The 25,316-nt window shown below is 38.2% G+C and overlaps 1 protein-coding gene across 1 annotated transcript in view; it reads left to right on the top strand.

The window, feature by feature from the left end:
- wnk4a (WNK lysine deficient protein kinase 4a) overlaps nucleotides 1-25,316 on the top strand; it is a 57,431-nt gene that overhangs the window by 22,738 nt on the left and 9,377 nt on the right. The window contains exons 3-14 of the mRNA XM_028477176.1: nucleotides 2,781-2,953; nucleotides 3,839-4,059; nucleotides 4,145-4,302; nucleotides 6,914-7,002; nucleotides 7,082-7,301; nucleotides 9,421-9,736; nucleotides 12,086-12,216; nucleotides 13,768-13,841; nucleotides 15,801-15,927; nucleotides 16,894-17,010; nucleotides 19,422-19,580; nucleotides 22,198-22,252. Of these exons, the coding sequence (XP_028332977.1) occupies nucleotides 2,781-2,953; nucleotides 3,839-4,059; nucleotides 4,145-4,302; nucleotides 6,914-7,002; nucleotides 7,082-7,301; nucleotides 9,421-9,736; nucleotides 12,086-12,216; nucleotides 13,768-13,841; nucleotides 15,801-15,927; nucleotides 16,894-17,010; nucleotides 19,422-19,580; nucleotides 22,198-22,252 (1,840 nt within the window). The remainder of the gene's footprint in view (nucleotides 1-2,780; nucleotides 2,954-3,838; nucleotides 4,060-4,144; nucleotides 4,303-6,913; nucleotides 7,003-7,081; nucleotides 7,302-9,420; nucleotides 9,737-12,085; nucleotides 12,217-13,767; nucleotides 13,842-15,800; nucleotides 15,928-16,893; nucleotides 17,011-19,421; nucleotides 19,581-22,197; nucleotides 22,253-25,316) is intronic.

The following is a 25,316-nucleotide window of genomic DNA, read 5'->3' as shown; positions in this document are numbered from 1 at the left end:
TTCACCCACAGTTTTCCCGTCTTTGCTCAGTGCACAGGAGACAAAGATGGGAGTCAGACATTATCAGGCTTCAGACACATAAATATCCAGATTGACATGAGCTCATAAACCCACAGAGCTGATCGACTTGGCTGACGTACAAACCACACACACCCTTTGGCGTTCCCACTTTGATTTATGGCGCGCTACCTTGGATTCCATACTGTAAACATTTGTCCTCGTAAACTCACGTTGTGTGTGTGTGTGTGTGTGTGTGTGTAAAGCCATGACTATGGGTGGGTGGTCCATACTGAGAGAACAATAGGTAATCTGGATCACACTTAATATGTTTCTTTAAATATTTCTTACTCCTTTCAATGCATATGTGTCAAACTCAAGGCCCGGGGGCCAAAAGCGGCCCTTTGAAACGTCAAAATCAGCCCACAGGGAAAAGTAAAAATGGCTGAGAATAATAATTTAGTTGTGGATATCTCAGTAGGGTTGGAACTTAAATATTGGTATCCATGCAAAATATTACACTTAAAAAAACAAAACATAACAGTTCAACCATTTATATTTGGAAGCATAACTTTACAGTTGTTCAAGTAGAGTTCATTGAATTTGTCACAATTTCAATGAACTCTACAATATTTGCAGGGGTTCACAGTTTTCACAAAAGCGCACAAAAAGTTCCAAAAATACACAAAATGACAACAAAGACAGACTCAACAACTACTTAAAAAAGCAAAATGACTACGAAAACACAAAAAACAACACATTACGGAATGGCTCCAAAGACTTGACGACATAAATGTAGAAAATATCAGAAAAATACACAAAATTACAACAAGAACACAAAAAAATAACAAACACACAAAATGACCAAAAACTAACAAAACCACAGACAAAGACTGTTACTGGGATCGGTTATTATTCTAAATGCTGACAAATGTTGATAATGTGGCCCTCGAATCAGATATAATCACATTTTTGTGGCCCCTGCTGTGTCAGAGTTGACCATCTCTGCTCTACATACTTTTATATTATCTATACATGGAAATGCAAAGCAGCACTAATGTTAAAATTGTTTGATTCCCAACCTCTGTGGCCCAGTTGAGATCAAACTTATCCATATTTGGCCCCTGAGCTAAAATGCTAAAATGAGTTTGACACCCCTGTTTTAATACATCATTTATTCAATTCAATTTTTTTTATATATGATACGAAAAGGAATGGAAGGAAGTAACCCACGTGTTGCAACACCACCAGGTCCTCCCTCTGCCGTCTGTGTACATGAAGCACATGGAGCGTTCAGGCTGATTGTAAACGTAAACATATGTGAAACACTTTTTCCCAGAACTCCAGCTTCAATGCAGGATTCATGATCCCGACTCCCAGAGCAGTTTTCCACCAACCACACATGCGCAGCACCTTAATCGTTCTATTCATCCACCAGGATGCACAAACATGTCTTTGTTTGCCGTCTGTGATTGTAACATCATGTTGGGTTTTCACATACATTTAATCACCGCGTGTGTAAGGTCAGCGCTCCCGTTTTTGGAAAATTAAAGGCATTATGTAACTTATGAAACTAGCGTCTCCCATATGGATTACCGGTCGTTTCCGAACCCACAGTGAGCTCATTAGCTAACATAAGGGTCATTTATCAAATGCATGTGGTGTGTTGACTGAAAACGACTTACATAACCGCCCGTGATTCTGACGAGACCCCAACATGACACTGTCAACACTGCTTCATGTTTGGGCTCCACAAGGTAGAGATTGAGAGCTTAAAACCAATATATTAATTCAGTTTAAAAATTCCTTCTGCTTAAAATCTTAAAACCTGAGCTAAAAAACGTTAAAATGATGTAAAATATCGTTTTATTTGGAAAAATTACCACTGCTTTTGTGCTCACTACCCTCCCACAGTCCATAGAAACTTGGTTTGATATTGAATCAGAAATACTTTATTAATAACACCAGTTTGACTTAAAGTGGCTCCAAGTAGAAATTTTAATAAATGTGAAAAGATAAGAAAAAAGGCATAAAAATATAAAATGTATAAAAATATAATAAGATTTACCGTTTTGGATCCTAAGCTCAAATTGTGTAGGTTTTTTAAAAAAAATGCTCACAGGTCAAAAAGTAATAATGCCTCAAAATCAATGTTCCTATCAATTATTGACCTTCTCAAGGCTGTAATTACTTCATATCGAATGTTCCACTTTGCACCTTACCTTTAAAAAAAAAAAAAAAAAAAAAAAAAAAAATGCATATTTTGTGTTTTTCTCATTGAAAAAAAAAAATGTTTTCATGACAGAAAGGGCATAACAACATTTAAAAAATACAGAAATATAATGAAAACTTTATATATATGGTTGGGTCTGGAGTTGTTGAAAAGATTTGATGTGAAATAATGATTATATACAACATTTTTGTGACGGTTTTATGAAGGGTACCGTTTTGGTACTCAAGTTAAAGTTTAACTCAAGTTAAAACAGAAAAGTAAACATAGAGACCAAGATGATGATTATAGTAACACAAGAATAAGTATTAAATATTAAATAAGGTTTAAAAATGAACAAACAGGAATAAATGTGTGCAAATACGCATACGAACCTGCTCACATTAAAGGTACTCGTGCCGTTGGCAACAGAAAAAACTCTCCACTTTGGTTGTTGATGAGAGTAGGCGACATCATCTTCATCAGGCAAAAAGGCGAGTTTGTTCCGTTGCCGTGGCAACAGCATGTTCCCATTCGTGTTATGAATGACGGCGTCCTCACTTTTCTCTTTCAGACCCGTAAACTGACCAAGGTGGAGCGTCAGCGCTTCAGCGAGGAGGTGGAGATGCTCAAAGTGCTGCAGCACCCCAACATCGTGCGCTTCCACGACTCCTGGAAGTCGACGATGAAAGGCCACAAGTGCATCATCCTGGCCACGGAGCTCATGACTTCAGGAACGCTGAAAACGTGAGTGTCCAAAGACTCTGGAGTCTGAAATACAAGGATTTACAAACCAAAATAAGCACTTTAGTCTCTCAGATTAAAACTTCCTTCACTTAAAGCAGGGGTTGTCGAACTTGGGGTCGTGAGACACTGGCAGTGGGTCGCCAGATGCCTTCAAGATACTAAGAATATTTTTAGAACAACTTGAGCCCGTTTTTGCTTATTTTTTACCCTTTTTTGCAACTACACCAAACTTGCCATATTGTAACCTGTTTTCGTCACTTTTTCTTGCCATATTTTTGTTTCTTTTAATGCATTTTTTCTACATTACTCTAATTTCTGCACATTTTTTTCACTTTCAAGACATTTTCTGCACTTATAAACCCTTTCCACCGTTTTTCCACCTTATGTCGATATGTTGACCCATTATTGTCACTTTTAACCTCTGTCCACCATATTTCATGCTTGTTTTTTTTTTGACAATTTAACCATGTTTACGATTTGTCATGTCATGTCATTTGCCAGTTTAAAGAAATTGTTCCTACTAATCAGTCCAATGTTAACAAAACTTCATCGACACACAAATGATCTTTTTGCACTTGGTGTGAGGTGGACAACATGCTTCAAGATCATTTTTATCAAACGCAGCAGAGTAAAAGTCTGCCCCCGTCTGTGGGTCCCCTCTGTGTTGTGATCCTAAAACAAAGCTTTCGTCCATAGTTTCCCGTAAATATCCAAATATCACACAAACAGAAGATTTAAATTTAAAACTGAAAAATGCTGCTTGTCTGTTTATTTGTTATTTTGATTTGGTTTTAAAACGGAATAACCACGGCACGAAGGGTACACGGATTCTTCAAGCACTTAAAAGTCGCTGTCTGGTGAGATGTTTATCCTGTGTATCTGAAGGTATCTGAAGAGGTTTAAAGAGATGAAGCTGAAGCTGCTCCAGCGCTGGAGTCGTCAGATCCTCAAAGGGCTTCACTTCCTGCACACTCGCACTCCTCCCATCATCCACCGTGACCTCAAGTGCGACAACATCTTCATCACCGGCCCAACCGGCTCCGTCAAGATCGGAGATCTGGGGCTAGCTACTCTCAAAAGTGCCTCATTTGCTAAAAGTGTCATTGGTGAGTGTTGGTTTCCTGCTTTGGTCTTTTTGGCAAACCACATCATTCGTTGCTAACTGAGTCTTTGGTCGTTGCCGTGTGACAGGAACGCCAGAGTTCATGGCGCCTGAGATGTACGAGGAGAAGTACGACGAAGCCGTGGACGTCTACGCGTTGGGGATGTGCATCCTGGAGATGGCCACCTCTGAGTACCCGTACTCTGAGTGCCAAAACGCCGCTCAGATCTACCGGAAAGTCACCAGCGTGAGTAGAAACAGCTCTGTAATGGTTAATATATAATCTGAGCACTAAACAATTTTTTCAAAAAGAAGACGAAAACAACTTGCTGGAATTATTACGTAGAAGTCAGGGAAACATCAATGCAATCAGCAGACGCCCCTGAAGAAGACTGACAGTTGACAGTCGAAACAGGAGATCAAAGTGAATTTTTGTATTAAATTAAGACAATATTTCGTTTTATTTTGTAATTTACAGCTCAGATGTGTAATGCAGAGAGCTATTCTTTGACTTAACCAATAATTATAATGTAGTGTTATTTTGAAATGTGTGTGGTACAACTTAAGTCATTTTATCTTTTCAATAATTAAATTTTTTTTTTTTTTTTTTTTTATGTTATAAAGCGAGTAGAGTACCCACTGAGGTATTTTATTTTGAAATTTGTGTTAATATAGAGGGGCGTGGCCAGATGGGAGCCTGGTTTGTTGTTGGTCGAGTCTTATTTTGAAAATAAAAATACGATTATCCTAATTTTGTCCAAGTTATTTATGAGTTGAACTTTTCATTTGAAAATATAATTGTACTCTTCCTCCCTCTAACCTGCTCAGTCCCTAATAAACCGTGATTTAGAAAAATAAGAGTTTGAAGACCGTAGAATTGCATCAGGCTGCAGCGTTTCTAGCGTTTTTACGTGTGTCGAATTATTTTGCTCTGGAAAAATCACGTCACCCGTCGCTCCACAGAGGAGAACATTTCATGCTCGTGTAGAGAAAACGTTGTGTGGAAAGTGAGAAAGCAACAAAGCCAACAGGTGGGAGTGAGTCTGGCTCCTCCATAAACAGCACAAGCACACACTGAGGCTCAGTCGTGCAACACAAGCTGTGCTTTCCATGATTTATTTACGTTCATATGCTGCTGACGGCTCACATTAGTGGTGAGGCATCGATGTTTACCAAGCTTTTCACCTAAATGAATAACGTATATTGGAGGGAAATGCTCATTTCAAAGGGTCAGACATAAATATAATGTGTGAATTTTGCATGATCCAATACATTGTGCGCTATTCTAGCATGTTTTCTAACACATGTACATTCTGTCCATGTTCACCTATTGTACTAAATGTATACCGAATGCTCCCCCAACAAGAAAATACACAGAAAGACTTCCAAGAACACACAAATTGACAACGAAAGTAAACACAATGGCAACAAAAATGCACTAAATGTGCATAAAATGAGAACAAAAACACACACAAAGTTAACAGAAATGCACAAATCGACACTAAATCATTCACAAATTGAGAACCAAAACACAAAGTTAACAAAAATACCCAAAATATTGTCGAAATTGACTCTAGAAACAGACAAAATGTTAACAGAAGTACTCACAATGACAGAAGAATACACAAAAATTACTCTGAAAATACACAGATCCACAACAAAATTTCAAAAGGATTCTAAGAATTACCCCAAAAACACACAAAGTTATGAAAAATACGCAAAATGACACCAATAATACACAAAGTAACCCCCCAAAATATGAAACCATTTGAATAATATGCATAAGTTAAAAACATGTTAAAAGTGTACCAAATGACTCCAAAAAGCCTTCAGTGCTTTTTTGAGTGTGTTTTGTGAGTTCAGGGTAAAAATGTTTGTTCTTAAACACACTCTATGTTGAATCTTCAGACTTCTGCCTTTTGTCTGTGTGACAGGCAGCGGAAATATCCAGAGGAAGTCACTTCTGGTCGGAACAGAAAACTGTTCTCTCTGTGACTCCTTCATCCATCGTTCTCTTTCTCCACTCCCTGCAGCTTTATTTTAGCTCTTATCTGATCACTTTGTAACAGTGACATTATTCTGCATGTTTTATTTTGAAATGACTGCTTTTTGAAGGTGGAGCAGTCGGGGTTTTTTCCATTTCCTCCAGCTCTGGCTGGACGTTTTCCGCCGGTGTTGACATGATGGCACAGCTAAATGTTATGCAGGCTGGTAGATGTCACCATGCAGAGTGTTACGTAGGCACAGAGGTGAAGGTAACGCGTAACTTTTGTACTTTGAGTACTAACTACTTTTTACTTGTACTTGAATATAATTTCAATCAAGTAACAGTACTTCTCCTTGAGTATATATATATCAGTGCTCTTTACGCCTCTGGGTAAAAGTTTGGAAAACATTAAATGAGAAAATACAATGATAAATAAACCACATAAAAGTTAAGAATAGTGAAAAATAGATAAGTTTATAAATAATGTAATAGATTTAAAAATTAATTAAAGGAAATGAGGGAATTAAATAAAATTTGAGTTATATGATATCAATAAAATCTAAATCCTTTCAGGTGAATAAAGAGAACACACTAATACAAAGAAGGATAAATGTAATTAAATTAGAAAAAAAAAATACAAAATCATTGTAGCAGAACAAATCCAAGTGAAAAAAATAATAATGCAATGATCATTCATTTATTGTTTGATCTAAACAGAGCACAACCTTGTCACTAACCACTGTAGGCCTTATTAGTCGATTATTACTATTATCATCATTTTTTGTATGTTGTTTATGGTCCTTTGGTTGAACCTGACAAGGGTCAGACAGTAATATGTGTATATATATATATATATTATCTGTGTTCACAGGGAATCAAACCAGACAGCTTCTACAAAGTCAAAGTCCCAGAACTGAAGGAGATCATCGAGGGCTGCATTCGTATGATCAAAGATGAAAGGTATGGTTCAAACTTCACGTCACGCACTGAACATAGAGAGAAAACCAGTGAAAACCCCTCCGTTTGTTTGTCTTTGCAGGTACACCATCAAGGACCTCCTGGACCACCCGTTCTTCCAGGAGAACAATGGCGTGCACGTGGAGCTGGCGGAGGAGGACGACATGGTGAAGTCAGGCTTGAAGCTGTGGCTGCGCATGGACGACACCAAGAAGCTGCACGGGAAGTACAAGGACAACAACGCCATCGAGTTCCTCTTTGAGCTCTACAAGGACGTGGCTGAGGAGGTGGCCCAGGAGATGGTACGCATGGAACCAGTCTGTCCTAGTCTGTCCAGCCACTACTGACGCAGTCTGTAGCAGAATAACTTTGTCATTGGAAATGAGCTGGACTGCACTACATTGTTGTTTTATAGGTCAAGGACGTGTTATTTGTCTCCTTATCTTTGAATAAATGATATTACCATAGGCGATTTATCAAAGAAACAAATAAAAACATTGCCAAACGTTTTTAAAAAAGCATCAGGTAATAACCACAGTAATTCTATTAGGAACAAAGTTATATTATTTATCGTTAGATTGATCATCTACTGCAGGGGTTCTCAACCATTTGGGGTCGCGAGACTCTGGGAGGGGGTCACCAGATGCCTTTAAGAAACGAAGACATTTTTTTTAACAATTTGAGCCTATTTTTTTTGCATATTTTCACCCTTTTTCTGCAATTAACTCAAACTTGCCATATTTTAACTTATTTTGATCTTGCCTTGTCTTGCCCATTTCTGCCTCTTCTCCATCAAATTTCAATGCCTTTTCTGCACAATTTTTCCACTTTCAAAAACCCTTATCACATATGTTGACTCATTATTGTCACTTTTAACCTCCTTTCACCATATTTCATGCTTATTTCTGCCAATTTAACCACATTCACCATTTGTCATGCCCATTATTTGCCAGCTTAAACGAATTGTTCCAATGTTGACACTTTGAACCCTTTTGACCACTTTTTCTCTGTTTTCTAATTTGCCACTTTTAACCAATTTCCATAGTTTTCAAAATCCCATTTCACCGACTTTTCCACCTTTTTTGGTCTTTTTTGAACAAATTTTATTTCTGATTGAAACAAGGTACCTTTATTTTGGGGGTCGCGGGCCACTCATCTAAAGTACATCCATGTAAAGGGTTGGCATCACTTTAACTTTGGTGTGGTGCTCTTTTCTGTTAAAATTGTTCTCACTCTGTTTAACCATTAAAGAAGCTTTTACAGAAACAGTTTTATTCACTCCACATGATGAGTGGATGGATAAAAATAGACTGATGGTAACAAATGGATGGATTGTCAGTTCAGTAAATCTAATGTGTCAAACTCAAGACTCGTGTTTCAAATCTGGCCTAATTTTAATTTTAGAGACACAATATTGTATTTATAAGTTTTAGATCAGGCATGGGCATCATGCGGCCCTCACTGTAAATGCTCAAAAATGACACAAAAAACACACAAAGTTACTGAGAAATACCTAAAATGACAGCAAGTGGACAATGAAACTAGACAGAATATGACTCGAAAATAAAATAATACAATTATTACGATAAAGTAAACAAATAAATAAATAAAATGACTCCAAAAAATATACAAAGGGACACAAAAAATGACTAAAAACCCCACAAAATTACACAGCAAAGACTCAAAAACAGCCTAAATGACAGAAGAATACCTAAAAAGACAACAAATTATTAAAGAAAAGACAAAAAATACATAAAAACAATACAGAGGAGGAGAAAGTCACAAAACTTGACACTGAAAAGCTGCTCAAAATGAGACAAAATTACAAAAACACCAAAAACTACAACTAAAATTGACAACAAAAGCAAACAAATTGATTCCCCAAAAATACACAAACCCTTTTCTCTGTCATGTATTAAATCCCATGTTTTTATTCTAAATGTTGACACGAAGGATGATAAATCAGATCACATTTTTATGTCCCCGCTCTCTGATTTATAGCATTAGATGAGTTTGTGTTGCTACGCAGGTGATGGAGGCTCTTTGGGAGAAGGATTAAAGGTGTTGGAGATCAATCACCCATGTGAGGGCACATACTAGGAAGTCAGATCTTTAATAATGATATAAAGTGTCTTTATGAAACAGGTCCGTCCGTCCTCCAGGAAACCTCCTTAGAGGTCACTTTTAATGAATCATAATCTGTGTGTGGTCAGGATTCCGTCTGGTATCAATGGGGTCATCTTGTTCTCTAATCTGACTGTGTTGAGAGACCGTGTCCCAGTTCTTGGTTTTGTTAGTGTTGATTGAAGGAAAAACACAACAGAGCCGTGACCGCTAAGGTCACAGTAGAATTCCACACCTGCATGACTGGTCCACGTGTTGTGCCCTCACAGCTTCTCTGTGTCGCTGTTGTTGTCACAGGTCGTGCTCGGCTTCGTGTGCGAGGCCGACTTCAAGCTCGTGGCCAAGGCCATCAGGGACCGCGTGGCCACCATCAAGAGGCAGCGGGAGAAGCTGAGGCGGCAGGCGGAGGAGCGCAGGAAGCTGCAGGCGCAGGAGGCCATAGAAGAAGAACCCGAGCTGCAGCTGCCTTCGCCCACGCCTCCAGCCCCCGTCCTGTACCCCGTCACCAGCTCTGTGGACTCTGGGGTCAGCTCCAGTTACCCCGCGGAGCCCGAGGAGCCTGAGGCTGACCAGCACTTCCACGCCCGCCACAACAGCCTGTCCTCGGCTAACTGTAAGCACCAAACTCATCCTGCTCAGCCTGATGGGTGATTATCATGCTTTACACCAGGGGTTCTCAACCTTGGGGTCACGAGATGGCTTCAAGAAACTAATTTAAATATTTTTTTTAACAATCAGAGCCCATGTTTGCTTATTTTCATCCTTTTTCTGCAACTACACCAAACTTGCCATACTTTAACCTATTTCCATCACCTTTTCTGGCCATATTTTTGCTTCTTTTAATGCATTTTTGCTACATTACTCCCATTTCTGATATTTCTCCATCAAATTTCAATGCCTTTTCTAGCCTTATAAAACTTTTCCACCTAATGTCATATATGTTGACCCATTATTGTCACTTTTAACCTCTCTTCATCATATTTCATGCTTAACTACATTCAGTGTTTCATGCCCATTATTTGCCAGTTTAAACTAATTGTTTCAATATTAACACTTTTTCTGTCTGTTTTTGGCCACTCTAATTTGCAACTTTTAACCAATTTCTGTGGTTTTTAAAATCCCATTGCACGACCTTTTCCACCAATTTTGGTCACTTTTTAACCCATTTTATCAAACCTAAGACCTGGGGGCCAAATCCATCCCTTTGGTGCATCCAGTTCAACCCACAGGAGAAAGTAAAAATTGAGAGAAAACATCATTGTGTAAATCTTATGTCTCAGTCCCTCCAAATACACAAACTCAATAAAACTCCACAATATGTGTAGGGCTCACAGTTTTTCCCATGCTTATATCCCACGATGGCAGTAATTTTTAATCACAAATTGTCAAAAAACTCCCAATTTTTCTAAAATCCTCCAATTTTCCACAAGTTATTCCTCATAATCTTCACAAATTTGATAAAAGTTGGTCCCAAAACCAAGAAAATTGAAGTAAAGATCCTGCACTGACTTATATCTGTCACTCATTGCTTGGATATGTTATTATTTCCTAATGTAAACATGGGAGTGCAAACCTGGCCACGTTAATGGTGAAATTGCTTGTTTTCCTGTAGCCAAAATCAAACTAAAATGAGTTGGACATCCTTAGTCTACAGTGTCTGAAGTGGATGAGGCTTAAAGAAAGTCATAGTTGTGTTGTTGAGCTACTTTAGCCAAAAATGCTAAACTTTTGCTGTTTGTTTGTGTTAGAACAAAGAGTGCATCCAGAAACATGTTTTCTTTGACGTCACGTGCGCGGCAGGGTGTGTGCGTCACTTACCTGTGGAGCATGTGGCGCTGGGATGCATTATGGAGAGAAAACTGAGTCATGCTTCCTACTGAGGAGCATTAGATGCTGATGTGGAAACAGGAAGTCACGACCGTTTGACCTTCAGGTTTTTTTTAGAGCAACTCATCCACAAACTGAAGTAGGAGCTCCACATTATCGTTTGAATCAGTGGTTCTCAATCTTTCGGAGACTGGTCCATCTATAAGGGGGAATACAGGGGAGTGATTTTTGGGGTCCATCCATAAAGTCAGCAAAATGATGATCCATTGTTCTATGAATCTGTGATAACCACATTTATTTATTTATCTGAATAAAGCCATAGTATATAGTCTATGGCTTTATACTAGACTATATACTGTACTATAAAAGATGTAAATCATTGTTTTAATCAGAAATAAAATGGGTCAAAAGTGAGGAAAAAATGGTGAAAAAAAGGTGGTGAAATGGGATTTTTAAAACCACATAAATTGGTTAAAATTAGAGTGGAACAAAAACAGACAGAAAAGGTGGTAAAAATGGTTAAAAATTAAAATTAAAAATCAATTACTTTGAACTGGAAAATAATGGGCACGACAAATTGTGAATGTGGTTAAATTGACAAGAATAAGCAAAATGCATTAAAAGGAGCAAAAATATGGCAAGAAAAAGTGATGAACATAGGTTAAAATATGCAAGTTTGGTTTAGTTGCAGAAAAACTGTTAAAAAAAAAAAAAAAGCACAAATGGGCTCAAACTTTTCTAAAAATATTCTTAGTTACTTGTCCTGACCTGATCTTTTGGGGAAAAAAGGCCTTTTCTAGTAAAAACCAATGATAAAAGTTCAAAGCGTTTCACTCCTCGGTCCTAAGACTACATTTTAGGAAGTGTCAGTCATGCAGATTTAATTTAATCAGCAGCGAAGAAACAGTTCAGACCTCATATCAGAGCACATGGATGCAGTGAAATACCAAACTGTGGATAAGTGAGTTGTTCAGACCCTGTAAGTCTTATCTCATGCACTGATGCACATGCTGTGTTCCACTTATTAAACATTTCTACAGTTTAAAAAAAAAACAACTCAAAAATCACATTTGTTGACCACACACACAGATCTCCTCCACATGCTAACGGCTCCGTGTGCCTTTTGTTGAAACAGCTGACTGTGAGACGGACGGCTATCTGAGCTCGTCTGGGCTTCAGGATCCGCTGGAGGCCGGCAGCTTCACCCCTCCCACCAGCACCCCCACCCTCAACGGACACCCCGTCCCGGCCCTCCGCTTCCCCTCGGTAATAATCAGTCCCAGGAAGCAGAGAGGAGCCTGAGGGAGGGACTTTAAAAAGTTTACGAGTCCTCTTAAAGCTTCCCGACCCAGAGCAGCAAATCATGAAAGCAACAGTTTGTAAACCAGTGTTTACTCTGTAACACACACAGAAACATGTAAATATTTAGGATGAAATGAGCTTCATTACACACTTTACAGATACAATACAACAATAAAGACGTGGTTGCATTTAAGAACTGGAATCATACACCACAACAAGTAAAAGTGCATGGATTACTGTAGAATTGTCTATTGTCGTTTTCAGATGGATTTAAGGAATAAAGGTGATTTTTACATGAATATAAACATTTACAGTAGAGAGGGGCAACTTTTATCACGGCAGGGCCAAAAATGTGATGATATCTTATCTGAGGGTCACGTGATCAACGTTCATGTCATCATTTAGAATAATGACCAACCTGTTTCCTGTAACCACGGGAAACGACAAAGAATGGTTTGTGTGGTTTTGTTGTCATTTTGTTTTGTTCTATCTCGTGTTTTTGTTGTTTTGTGTGTTTTTAGATTCATACAAAAAAATAACAAAACCCATATTGTATTTGTTTAATCCTGTGTGTGTTTTTATTGTTGTTTTGTGTGTTTTTGTCATTTTGTATATTTTTATCTTGTGTTTTTATTGTTTTGTGTGTGTTTTGTCATATCTTGTATTTTTGTCATTACGTGGGTTTTGTTGTTATTTTCTACTTTTTTTAATCAAAGTATTTTGTTTTTTTTATTGTTCTATTGTGTGTTTATAGAGTCATTTTAGGCTGTTGTCATTTTGTATATTTGTAAGTTTTTTTCCCCATGTGTTTTTATTTTGTGTTGCTTTGTCATGTTCTGTTGTAGTTTTGTTTATTTTTCACTCATTTTGCGTTGTTGTTGTTGTTGTTGTTTTGTGGGTTTTTATTGTTGTTTTGTTTGTTTATGGAGTCATTTTGTGCACTTATGTTACTTTGGGGGCTGCACGGAGATAAACCGAGGGCTGCATGTGGATGTCAGTTGGTATTAAAATGAAGTAATTGCAATAATTTGAAATTTAGTTCCCCTTTATTCAGCCCATGCACAGTCTTACCACGTGGAGCCTTATCTAATCAGTTCAGCACGTCCAACAAGCAGCAAATACAATCAATATTTTTATTGATCTACATAGAGGTAAAATCATGTTGGTGCTTTTTTTTTCTATAACTTGAACATATGATCTAAAATAGAACATTAAATGTTGACTGTGGGCTCAACAGAGGGATTAGAATTACATTCTCAGGCTGTCATCAAAGAACTCAAGACATTTTAATGATCTTGTGAAATAAAGTCGCATTTTTGTATTAAAAATATTGGTTTTTAAAGGAAACTGACAACATTCTGAGTGGTTTTTGGATTATAAAATAGTCTTGCTCATATAAATGAACTTTTATCCACAGAGAATCGATTTGACGTGAATCAAATACTTTTTTTTTAGGGATTTTCTCTCATCCATGATTATGTTGGGTCTTACTTTCTCTGTGGTTCCTGTTCACAGAGCATCGCTGTCTCCAACAACATTGAACATGGACACTCCACCCCCCAAAGCGGCTTCAACTCCCCCGTGGATAGGTGAGGTTCTTTGTATTTTGCTTCGAGGTACATTGTGGTCAATAGTGCCGTCCTGCTTCCAGGTTAAAGACTTGATAATCAATGTCAATCTCTTACAAATGCATTCCTCCTTCCTCCACACATCTCCCCCCCTCCCTCACATCTGTGTGGCTGTAGCATTGTAGCAGCCTGCTGGGGGGGCCTATCCACAGCCTGGCTGTGTTTTCATTATGCTCAGGCGGAGTGAACCCTCGCAGCTTTCCCTGTAACTGGGTCTCAGATGTTTCACAGGCCTTTGTTGTCCATGATGGGGGGGACATTAGGGGGAGAGGCACTGCCCCCCCCCTTCCCCGTGTGCAGAACACAAGGATACAGTTAGCAATCCAGTTAGATTAGAGCGTTCCAGTCTTATTGATACATGGAATTGATTAACTTTTGCTCTGCCAATTTGAAACAAAATTATATTTGGACACGACCATTGTTTGACAGCACAGCAATAAATATTGGTCCGACTCTCTGTAGACGTATTAAACAGTCACGGGCAACAGGGGGCCCCCAAAGTGAACGCACACAATGGAGAAAAAATAACTAAACAACAGCAAAAATACACAAAATGGCTACAAAGCATTCAAAAATATAGAAACATAACAAGAAATGGACACAAATATACACAAAAGGACAAGAAAAATACACAAAAAGACAACAGAAATATAAAAGGAAAATAAAAATAGACAAAAGGACAACAAAATAAACAAAAAGAAGAACAAAAAGGACATCAAAAATACACATAAGGACAACAAAATAAACAAAAAATACACAAGTATAACAAATAATAGGCAAGAAGACAAAAAATACACAAAACAGAAAAAAAAAAAACACAAAATTAAAAAAAAAATACACAAAACGACGCCAAGAACAAAAAAAAAAAATAAGTGAAGACTCGGAACACACAAAACGAGAACAAAAAACTTGCAGAAATGACTGGAATATGTAAAATGTGGCCCATTAAAAACAAGTTTGCGACCGACTTTTGTCCTGACCCACACGTTGAGAACCTGTGGTGTAGAAAACAGTCTATTTAGCACAAATAAAATAACTTGGCACACAGACAACGTGATTCCCTGCAAACCGAATAACTTTTTAATGTGTTTGTTTAGCACTTTTGACAGGCAGGTGGTAACTGTCACAGCTTTACTCACAGATGGCTGCAGTTATTGTTGGAGGAGGACACGTAATATTGTAAAACTTTCTTTAATTCTTCTTCTTCTGCTGTTCTTCTTGTTTTCACGACAGCACTGACTTTCTCACAGACAACTGTACGGTGTTTCCCCTACATTCAAACAATATGTTTAATCTTCTACTCTTATCCAACATTTCATTTTGCACTTGCTCTGTTCAGATCATGAGTGACCAATACAATACATAAAGAAGGTGAGCTGGTGGGTGGGGGGCTCCTAAACAGAGCTGCTGTTTGCATTATAAACACAAGGTTTTCCTCAGTTGATGATGGTGAAAACAGGTTTTGAACCAAAGTTACCCTGGAGCAGGAGGTTTCATAAATGCATGCCAACCGGTAGATCTGTGAGGATGGGAGTCTGCGACCGCAGCCAATGAAAAGGCTCGAGAGACGCAATTAGCTGCACTAAAAAACCCCTTTTTACACACTCAATACACTCGAGTTCTGTGAAACCTAAAGCTTTTTTAACTGCATGAATACGTCAGATCAGACGAGGACCTGCAGCTCCCTTCTTAGAAACACAACGTCGTTATTCAACTGAATGAGAAAACACCAAGAAACATGATGGGTGGACTTTAATCTGGCATGTTTGGCTCTTATTTATTCCTGTTTATAAGGTCAGGATAATCAGCTGGGACAGTTAGTTCCAGTTTCTTTACGACTGCTGCTGATGCTTAATAAACTGTACAGTTGTGTGTTGTTTATTTGCTGAACGGATGTTGTTTATTGTAACGTTTTTGCAGCTACGCGTCGGATGTGACCTCGAGCCTGAGCGACGGCTACGAGGGTCTATCGGAGAAGGCGGCGACCAGACGAACCGCCGCCAAGCTGTTCAAAAAGAGAGCGCGCGCCAGGCTTCGCATCACAGGGGTACAAAAAAATTAAATCTTATCCATTTACAGCACGTGTCTTCAATTATCAATTACAGCTCAATTACGATTCCTTTGACTAGCATTTTTCCAATTACAATTATTATTTTCCCCTTGAAAGTCAATTACAAATACATTCTTAATTACTAAAGTCCAATTACAATCAATAAGCCAATAATACATAACGTTGTGTTAGTTTATTGTTTGCATCTCTTATAATAACTGCTCAGTGTAAAATACACTCAAAATATTATCTATCATCTAATTTGCTTCTCATCTCTTGGTTAAATTGTTAGGCTTCCTAATCAATGAAAATATTGGTATTCATATTTTTGGTGTGGGCGTCTAAGCCGTTTTTCTGCCACTATACCCGTAGATTTCAATTTACTTTCAAAAATAGTAAAATGATCGTGAAGAGAAGTGACGGGTTTTGGGAAAAGTTGATATGAAACATCTTTTATTGATTATTAACTACGTATTTGTAAGCCATAGAACTATACGCCAATTACAATAACAAAGTAAATTATCTGAACCCAATTACAATTCAATTATGATTACAACAGCAACAGATTTTATAATTATTATAATTACGTCATAATTGTAATTAATTACCAATTATGTGATTACAACTCTGTCATGCACTCCAGCACAGAATAAACCAATCAGTGCAGGTTTTAATTCATGAAAAAGACTCTTTTCTTTTTTTTTTTTTTTTTCTTTATGAGAACACTTATGTAACATTGTCAACACCTTTGCTGGTCGTCGCCTGGCAACCGCCGTCCTTTACTCCTTTAATTGGGACGCCACAGACAAACAGTCTTCTTAATGTGCACACACACACACACACACCATGTGCTACCACATGTTTGTTCACGGACACGAGACGCATCTTGTGTTTAGTCATGCTCAGCGATTGATGGCGTAAACTGAGGCCTGTGCTTAGCATTGATGGTCTGCGTGTCTGCAGCTCTCTGATAAGGTGGACCGGGTGGTGGAGTGTCAGCTGCAGACGCACAACGACAAGATGGTGACCTTCAAGTTTGACCTGGACGGAGACAACCCTGAGGACATCGCTGCTGTCATGGTTAGTTAACCTGCCCCTAGTGGACACCCCGACACATTACAGGATGGACGTAGGTTAGATCCTTCTTTTTCTAAGCCTATTGAAAACAAGATGGGTTGTTGACCCTGGAGTTTTTTAAACCAAAACTAATTGAAAGACAATGTTTAAAACAAACACGGAAAAATGCCGCCCCAAAACAAATGACCAAATGACACCCAAAAAAGGTGACACCCAAAAACACAAAATGTCTTCAAAGACACAAAAGTAGACAAATAACACAGAAATATACAAAATGAAAACAAAAACACAAAATGACTCCAAATACACACAAAACGACACATGAATACACAAAAATAAGACAAATACAAAATGACAAAACACAAATTTATAAACAAAAATACACTAAATGAAAAAATAAACATAAAATGACTACAAAAAACATAAAATTATAGAAACATCCAGAAAAAGGAATGCACAGAAAATCGTCAAAGTCACAAAAAAATAATACAGAATTATTTAAAATGACTCCAAATCAGCACATGGTTATGAAAACAAAAACACACAAAATAACTCCAACCACACACACAATGATAAATACATGAAAAATAAGAAGACAAAAATACACAAAACGACAACATACATAATTTAAAACAAATCTACAACAAATAACTCATTAACCACTAATAACAACAACAACAACAAAAAACACAAAATGACAGAAAAATACACCAAATATCCTCAAAGACACACAAGGCGACTACTAGAGTATACAAAAATCTGACAAAAAATTACCAAATGACTCTGAAAACACACTAAATCTAAAATATGGCCTGAATTCCTATAGTTAGTCTTCATTATATACGATAGAGGAGTTCAGGTGAGACGTATATAAACATACAAACACAAAACAAAAAAGAAATGACTACTCATGACATGAGACGAAAAACATCTTGATCTTAATTGACCCTCACATTCTTCCCTTAAAGCTACAAACTACTTATCTGGACAGAAACAAGGCAGAGAACTTGGACTCTCGGCCTATCAGAAGCTGTTTAACTGTTCCTCTCAAAGGACTGGATCTTCTAGCTTCCTCATTGGTTAGCACAGAACGACACAGTCTGCTGATAAGAGGCATGGATTCCTTGTATCTCTCCATCCGTCCACACCGTCTGATATTCTATCTGACTTATGGACGTCTGAGTCATGCTGCTCAGCACGTCCGGGGTGTCGTGGTGGTTTGTGAGGTCGAGTCCACTCGGCACATGTGAACTCACTCTCTCCTTAAACACAGGGAACTTTTGTTTAGCATGTCTTGGCACAGCGGGAGGAGCTTGGCATCGCACAGCCACTAAAAGGTTTGAAATGAGCCGAAGTCTTAGCAACGTCGCTGAGGATTCCCAGCAACTCTCTGAGCTGTATAAAAATCAAAAACCATGAACAAGGATCATCTATTTGTGGATTAATTAATGCACTTTGTTCCTGTAGAATGGTGGAGTAGCGTTCAGCACGTCTGCCACGTTACAGGAAGGGACTGGGTTTGATTCTTTATCTATAGAGCAGATTAAAAATGGCCTCGGTTCAAATCACAAGAACTAGGAAGGGAGGGACAGAGTAGGGAAGGAAGTTAGGAAACAAAAAATGAAAGAAGAGTGAATGGAAGGTAGCAACATTAGGAAGGAAGGAATGTGAGGAAGTTAAGAAGGAATAAAGGAAGGAACTTTAAGATGTTGGGAAGGAAGGATAAAAAGAAGGAAGGAAGGAATATTAGATAGGTATGAAGGTATGAAGTAAGGGTGAATGGAAGTTAGGAACATTAGAAAGGAAGGAAAGAACTTTAGGAAGGAATGAAGGAAAGAATGTTGGGAAGTAAGGAAAGAAGAGTAAAAGGAAGTTTGGAACAATTGGAAGGAAGGATAAAAAAAAAAGAAGGAAGGAATGTTAAGAAGTTAGGAAGGAAGGAACATTGGGAAGTTAGGAACGTTAGGAAGGAAGGGGGGCAGGGAGGAAGTTAAGAAGGAAGGAATGTTTGGAGGTTAGTAAGGAATGAAGGAAGGAACGTTAAGAAGTTAGGAAGTAAGGGAAGAGATGAAGTTAGGAAGGGTGGATGCTTAAGAAGTGTTGTGAGCAGCTGACACATTATTAGCGCTGAATGACAAGCATCTGTTTGATCCAATCACAGTTTTAACGACATTAACAATAAAACCAATAATTAATTCAAAGATATATCCAAAATTTTCTATCTTAATTTTAACGACCATCCTAATGCTTGACAAGGTTTAAATCATCTCAGGATCTTCTGATGATTTTAGCAGAAAGTCTCAATGAAACCATCACATTTGTTGTGGAACTTCTCAAACTTCTGACCTTTTTTGTCTTTTATTGACATTATTTCTCTATTTTTCCCATGTGCTTTATGTGTTGTTTCCTTCCAGGTGCACAATGAGTTCATCCTACCTTCTGAGAAGGAGGGTTTCATCCACCGTATGGGTGACATCATCAAACGGGCCGAGGCTCTGATGACCAAAGAGCTGCCGGCGCTCTCCGCCGTGCATCGACTGGAAGGCGGCGTAAACTCCTTATCCTCCTCACAGGTCAGCACCCACACCACCACCTACTAAAGGAGGAAGTCGCTCCCTCAGAGTGTTTGTTTTTTACTAGCGATGTTCCGATACAACTTTTTCATTTGCGATATGATACCGATATTGCAGCCATTGATCTGATATCAGCATGAATTGATATTGGATCGGGACACCCCTATTTTTTACCCTGCTGTCATGATTGAGTGAGACTTGTTAAATGTGATAACGCTGGAGCGTCACGTCCTGTCCTCAGTGGATCCACAGATCAGGTTAAAAACAGCAGGTTAAGCGTCCTCTGAAGGATAGAACACAACACTCTAGTCTCATAAAACCCACAAAAACCACCAAAGCCACAATCCCTTTCCCCTGCCCACAGCATAATGAACTTTCCAGCTCAAATGCCCACATGATTTACACTCATTGGGCCTTTCATGCATTTGGCTTCCAGTAAACGAGGACGGGTTTGGATTGGTTCTGTTGGATTAGGGAGTGTTTATTCTGTCAGGATACTTTCCACGTCGTTGGGCACTTAAGACAGATGGAGGTGGTTTTCAGGGCTGAAAAAGAAGAATCTGTGGAGCTAAATTATTTTATTTTTTCCCAACCTGACTGCCCAAATCATTTTAGAGCATACATCTCTACCAAAAACCCAAGCTAACGTCTATATATCTGATTATTCTTTGTTTAGTGTGTTAAAGTTACATTCATTCAGATAACATTAAATGAACACAGTCGTAAAACCAGCCTGACAGAACTGTCAAGTTGTCCGCGCCCAAAAAGAACACATAAGAACACATCAAAGTGATCAGCAGACACCTCTGAGGAAGACTGACAGTTAATCAGGAGATTAAAGTACATTTCTTGAAAATATTTGTCTCAATAAATTAAATCTTAACATAGTATTAAAAAAAGGACGACAAAATGAACTTGCCGGAATTCAGTCACACAAAATGAAAACAAAAATACACACAAAAAACTCCAAATACACACAAAATGATAAAAGAAAAAGAAAAAAAAAGAAACAAATATACAAACAACACAAAATTAAACTAAAAATCAAAGTAAACTTCTTGGAAAAAGTTGTCTGAATAAATGAAACCTTGCCATAATTCATCTTTTACTGGATAATTTACTTGACTTAATGATCTACATCTGTAGCCATTTCTCGCTTATTTACATGTACAGAGTGCAGTGATCAAAGAATGCTTACAAAAATCTAAAAAAAAGGTGTCTCCAAACTGTCCTACTCCCTATCTTTCATCATTTATTCACGTTCTCACGACCCACCAAAAACAAGTTTGCAACCCACTTTTGGGTCCTGACCCACATGTTGAGAAGCTATGGTATAGACAACAGTCAATTTAGTATAAAAAAAAGCAAACACGCAATGTAATTCCTTGCAAACAGAATAGCGGGGACTGTTTTTTGTGTTTATTCTGCACGTTTGACATGCAAGTGGTAAGTGTCACAGCTTTACTCACAGATGGCTGAAGTTATTGTATTTCTTACGAGCATTTTTTCTGCTGTTCTTCTTGTTTTCCCCATTGACTTTTCCACAGACCACCAACCATATGGTGTTTTTTTTCGTCTCTACCACAAACACCTCTGACATTTTTTTTTGCCCTTGCGGCGACTATTCCCTCCCACATTCTTGTTCGTGTTGAACACCATAACATTTGAGAAAACAATTCTTTAAATAGGGTTCAAAACCATTCGAATGATCCCCAATTTTCTCTCTGGTCTTGAACAATGCTAAACCACCCAGATGGTGTCTTTAGATTTTCATGGAGCCATTTTTACAAGATGTACCACAGTTTCTTGTAAACTAATCCTGACATGTGAAGGAAATCCATGAAATGTTTTTTTAAGCTAGGTGCTAAAACACTGGATAAAGCAGGTGACCCCAAGGCTTGACCGTCAGGATGTATTTATTCCTACATGAGAGCGGTGGCGTTTACTCTGCTAACACTTAAGCGACTGTCAAGGCCATGACGTTGTTTCCACAATAAAACGTTGTTAAGCTGTCGGCTGTATTTTATGCATCCATAAATCGTTGGGTTAACAGGAACACTTTTAAGCACTATAATCCTGCGTGATACGCCTGTTTTATTCAAGAAACTGAGAATCAAGGAAACCAGAGAGCAGCGAAAACCTGTGGGAGAAACAAAGTCGACACAAATAAAGAGCAAAGAAATGTGAATCTCAACAGGATAAACACCATATGGTTGGTTCTGTGTTGGAAAGTCAATGCTGTGGGAAAAGGGTAACATATTATTCAAAAAAAGAACTTGCTGGAATTACCACGCGGAAGTCAGGCAAACACTGAGGTAATTTGCAGACGCCTCTGAAGAAGACTGGCAGTTGACAGTCGAAACATGTCAGGGGATCAAAGTAAATTTCCTGAAAAATTGTTGTCTGAATGAATGAAACCTTAACATATTATTGAAAAAAGAAGACAAAAAGAACTTGCTGGAATAACGTCAACTTATGTTACGTTCTATGGCATATATCGGCCGATGTTATCGCCTATCTCGAATAAAAACTACACTTCAAGCTGCTTATTCGCAAACTGAATTTGTGAAGACAATTGTGGTGACTTAGTCTTTTTTCAACTGTGCTTTTTTTCCAGCCTAATCTGCACAGTCACAGCCTTCCTCGGACACACTCCACCTCCTCCCTGCCTGGTAAGTCTCCTCCTGTCTGTTGCCATTAACCCAATTCAATCCTTTAAAGGGAAACGGGCTAATTGGCTGCTAAAGCTATTATAGATGATAGAAATCTGTAAGCAAATTAAACTCTAACTCAACTCCACCCACCCTCAATGAGAGCTTATCCTCATTGCTTTTTTTCTCACGGTGAATGATTAATGAGTGTGTGTGTGTGCGCACGGGGCCTCCTTTTATACACGTGTTCTCTTAAAGGGATCCTCCACTCTTTTTATAAATGTGGCCAAAAACCTTTGAAATGTTCTTAGAAGATTTATGTCTAACAACAAAACGCATTCCTTTTATTAACTTTTCAAACTGGGACTACTTTACCCTGTGCGCCGCCATGTTGAAATGACATCATCGGTGACGTGATAAGCCCCTTTTATCCCATTCAGTTCTATGGGAGTTTAAGCATTCAGGATCATTTAGAAGCTTTTTCAGTCAAAATGACAACTTGTGCTGCTTTGGGTTGCACTAAAAATCAGTAAAACTTACAAAATGTGATGTAAACATCTGTTGTTTACTGAGAGATGATAAATGAAAACTGTGACCCGAAAAAATCTGTGGCTAAAGGGGGCGACAGTTCCCACTCTGCTGTTTTGTAGACGCCATTGAGGAGAGAAGATAAAATGAATATAATGCGTTTTGTTAGGCATAGATCTTCTGATAAGGACATTTCAAAGATTTTAGGCCACATTTGTAAAAATAGTGGAGGATCCCTTTAAGACAGGGATGTCAAACTCATTTTAGTTCAGGGGCCACATACGGAACAGTTTGAGTTTGAGCAAATTGAACATTAATGTGCCATGGTTTGTACTTCCACGTATAAATGATAAAGTGCCAATTCACTTAAATTTCCCAAAGTTTTGGGAATTAGGGGAAATTTTGTGGAATAATTTGAGGACAATTTGCCAGACTTTGGAAAAACTGAGAGTTCTTTCAACAATTTGAGATTAAAAATGACTGCCATCATGTAAAATAACAACTGTAAAACTGCGCTCTGCAAATATTGTGGATTTTAAATGTGTCTGGAGATAGCTACAACTGATTTAATTAGTAATTTATTAAATATTTAATGTTTTCTATCATTTTTACTTTCTTGAGCAGGGGCTACACAATGGCACTACAGATGAAAGCATTAGAAAATATGAAATTATATAATGTTTATTTTCAGTTAAACATTATAATCATACTAAATATCACCAGCAGCGCACAAAACGACAACAAAAACACACAGAATAAGAGAAAAATATACTGAATAATAAAAAGTACAGACAAACAACGACAAAATATGAAAAATGACAACAAAAACACATACGCACTAAGAGAAAAAAATACTTACCATTATGAGCAACGCACAAAACGACAACAAACGCACACTAAATGAGAGAAAAACACACAAGATCACAACAAAATACACAAAAATAACAGAGAAACATACAAATGACATCGAAAACACACACACTGAGAGAATAACTGAAATAATACCGACAACACAGAAAAACACACAAAATAAGAGACAAATAAACTGAATAATAAAAAGAACAGACAAAACAAAATACACAAAATTAGACCAAAAAACACACAAAATTATGATAGAAATGAACTGAAAATACAAGGATTAGTCTCGGCCCTACATCAGGAGGGAGATGACTGTAAATGATAAAAACTATAGAAATTTATAAAGATAGATTTTTTTTAAATGTGTGTTATTATCACTCATTCATTCCATCATTATGCTCTATAGTTGTTTTTTCACTGAATTATGAGCAAAATGTTGTAGTCAGAAAAAAGGTGTACTTGGATTCAGAAATAAGAGTAAGGGGGGTACGTGAGCCAAGAAACTTTTAGAACCACTTGACTAAAAGGCTGGATTTGACCCCGGGCCTTGAGTTTGGCACACATGCCTTAAGACGAGAGTGTGGCTAACCCTAGCGTAGCGCTACGTGACTTGGGTGCAGACATTACTTCACCTGGTCAACCACTAATTCCGTCCCAGTCTCTCCACGTGGCTCCAGGTAAACAACCTGAAGAGGCCCAGCATTGTTGACTGAATATTTCCTTTTAGCTCTTAAACTCCCCACTCGCCTCTTTCTCCGTATTGTTACATATTCACTTGGCGCAATTTCCCCTCTCCACACCTCAAAGCCCTGGTCTGTGTTCACCTCGCAGCACAGCCTCCTGGGTAATTACCTCACCTGAAGGGAGCCTTTTCTGGCCTCCATGAATGCCGTTGCTGTGAACTGGGAGGATTTTTTTGGTGGTGTGCATTGATCGTCACTGACATCTGTTTGCCAGCACTGCTGCATTTCCAAGAAAGTCTCCTTCCATCACGACGTGTCCCTCCCCTCCCGTGGGGTCTTTAAAGTAGCATGCATCCTCCTTGTGTTGATATGGCGCCTCTGCCCCCCCCACCCACCCCCCACCCCCCTTGTCACTGCTGGAGTCTGGACATCCATTGCATGGGTCACTTTTGCAATTCTTCGTGGCCTCCTGCCATCGTCAGTGTGTTGTTTAAGCTGAGTTTCCATCAGCAACAAGAGGAGGTGTGGTTTATTGAACTGTGGAGCCATTGTTGAATTAAATGTCAAATCAAATGAGGAGGAACTTTTTTAATCACACACACGTGTCCAAGCTTCACCGCACTGATGATGAATGTGTAATTATAGCCCCATGTTTTTCACCTAAAACAAAACATCTTTGTTTGCATTAAAGATCATATGATTCACATTAATGTCTGGATGTATTTATTAAAGGTGTGCAAGCTTTCTATTAAGCAGAGGTGTATATTAACAAATATTTAAGTTTTTTCTTTTTGATAATTTGTATTTTACTTGAGGTTTTTTTTTTTTTTTTAATCAGCTCTTTTACTTTTACTCTCCTACATTTAAAAGTTAAAAAACACACTTTTACTCCTTTACTTTCATTTTTGGAACCTTGTGACTCATTACTAATTAAAATGTGAATATGATTAATCTGGAATGGGCGTGTCCGACAGCACGAAAAGATCATTTTTCGCCCGACGTGTCCTCTTTTCACG

Source organism: Gouania willdenowi, chromosome 19, assembly GCF_900634775.1.
Source record: "Gouania willdenowi chromosome 19, fGouWil2.1, whole genome shotgun sequence".
NCBI classification, from domain to species: domain Eukaryota; kingdom Metazoa; phylum Chordata; class Actinopteri; order Blenniiformes; family Gobiesocidae; genus Gouania; species Gouania willdenowi.
Note: the sequence above shows the minus strand (reverse complement) of the source record. Positions and strands in the feature narration are given on the sequence as shown.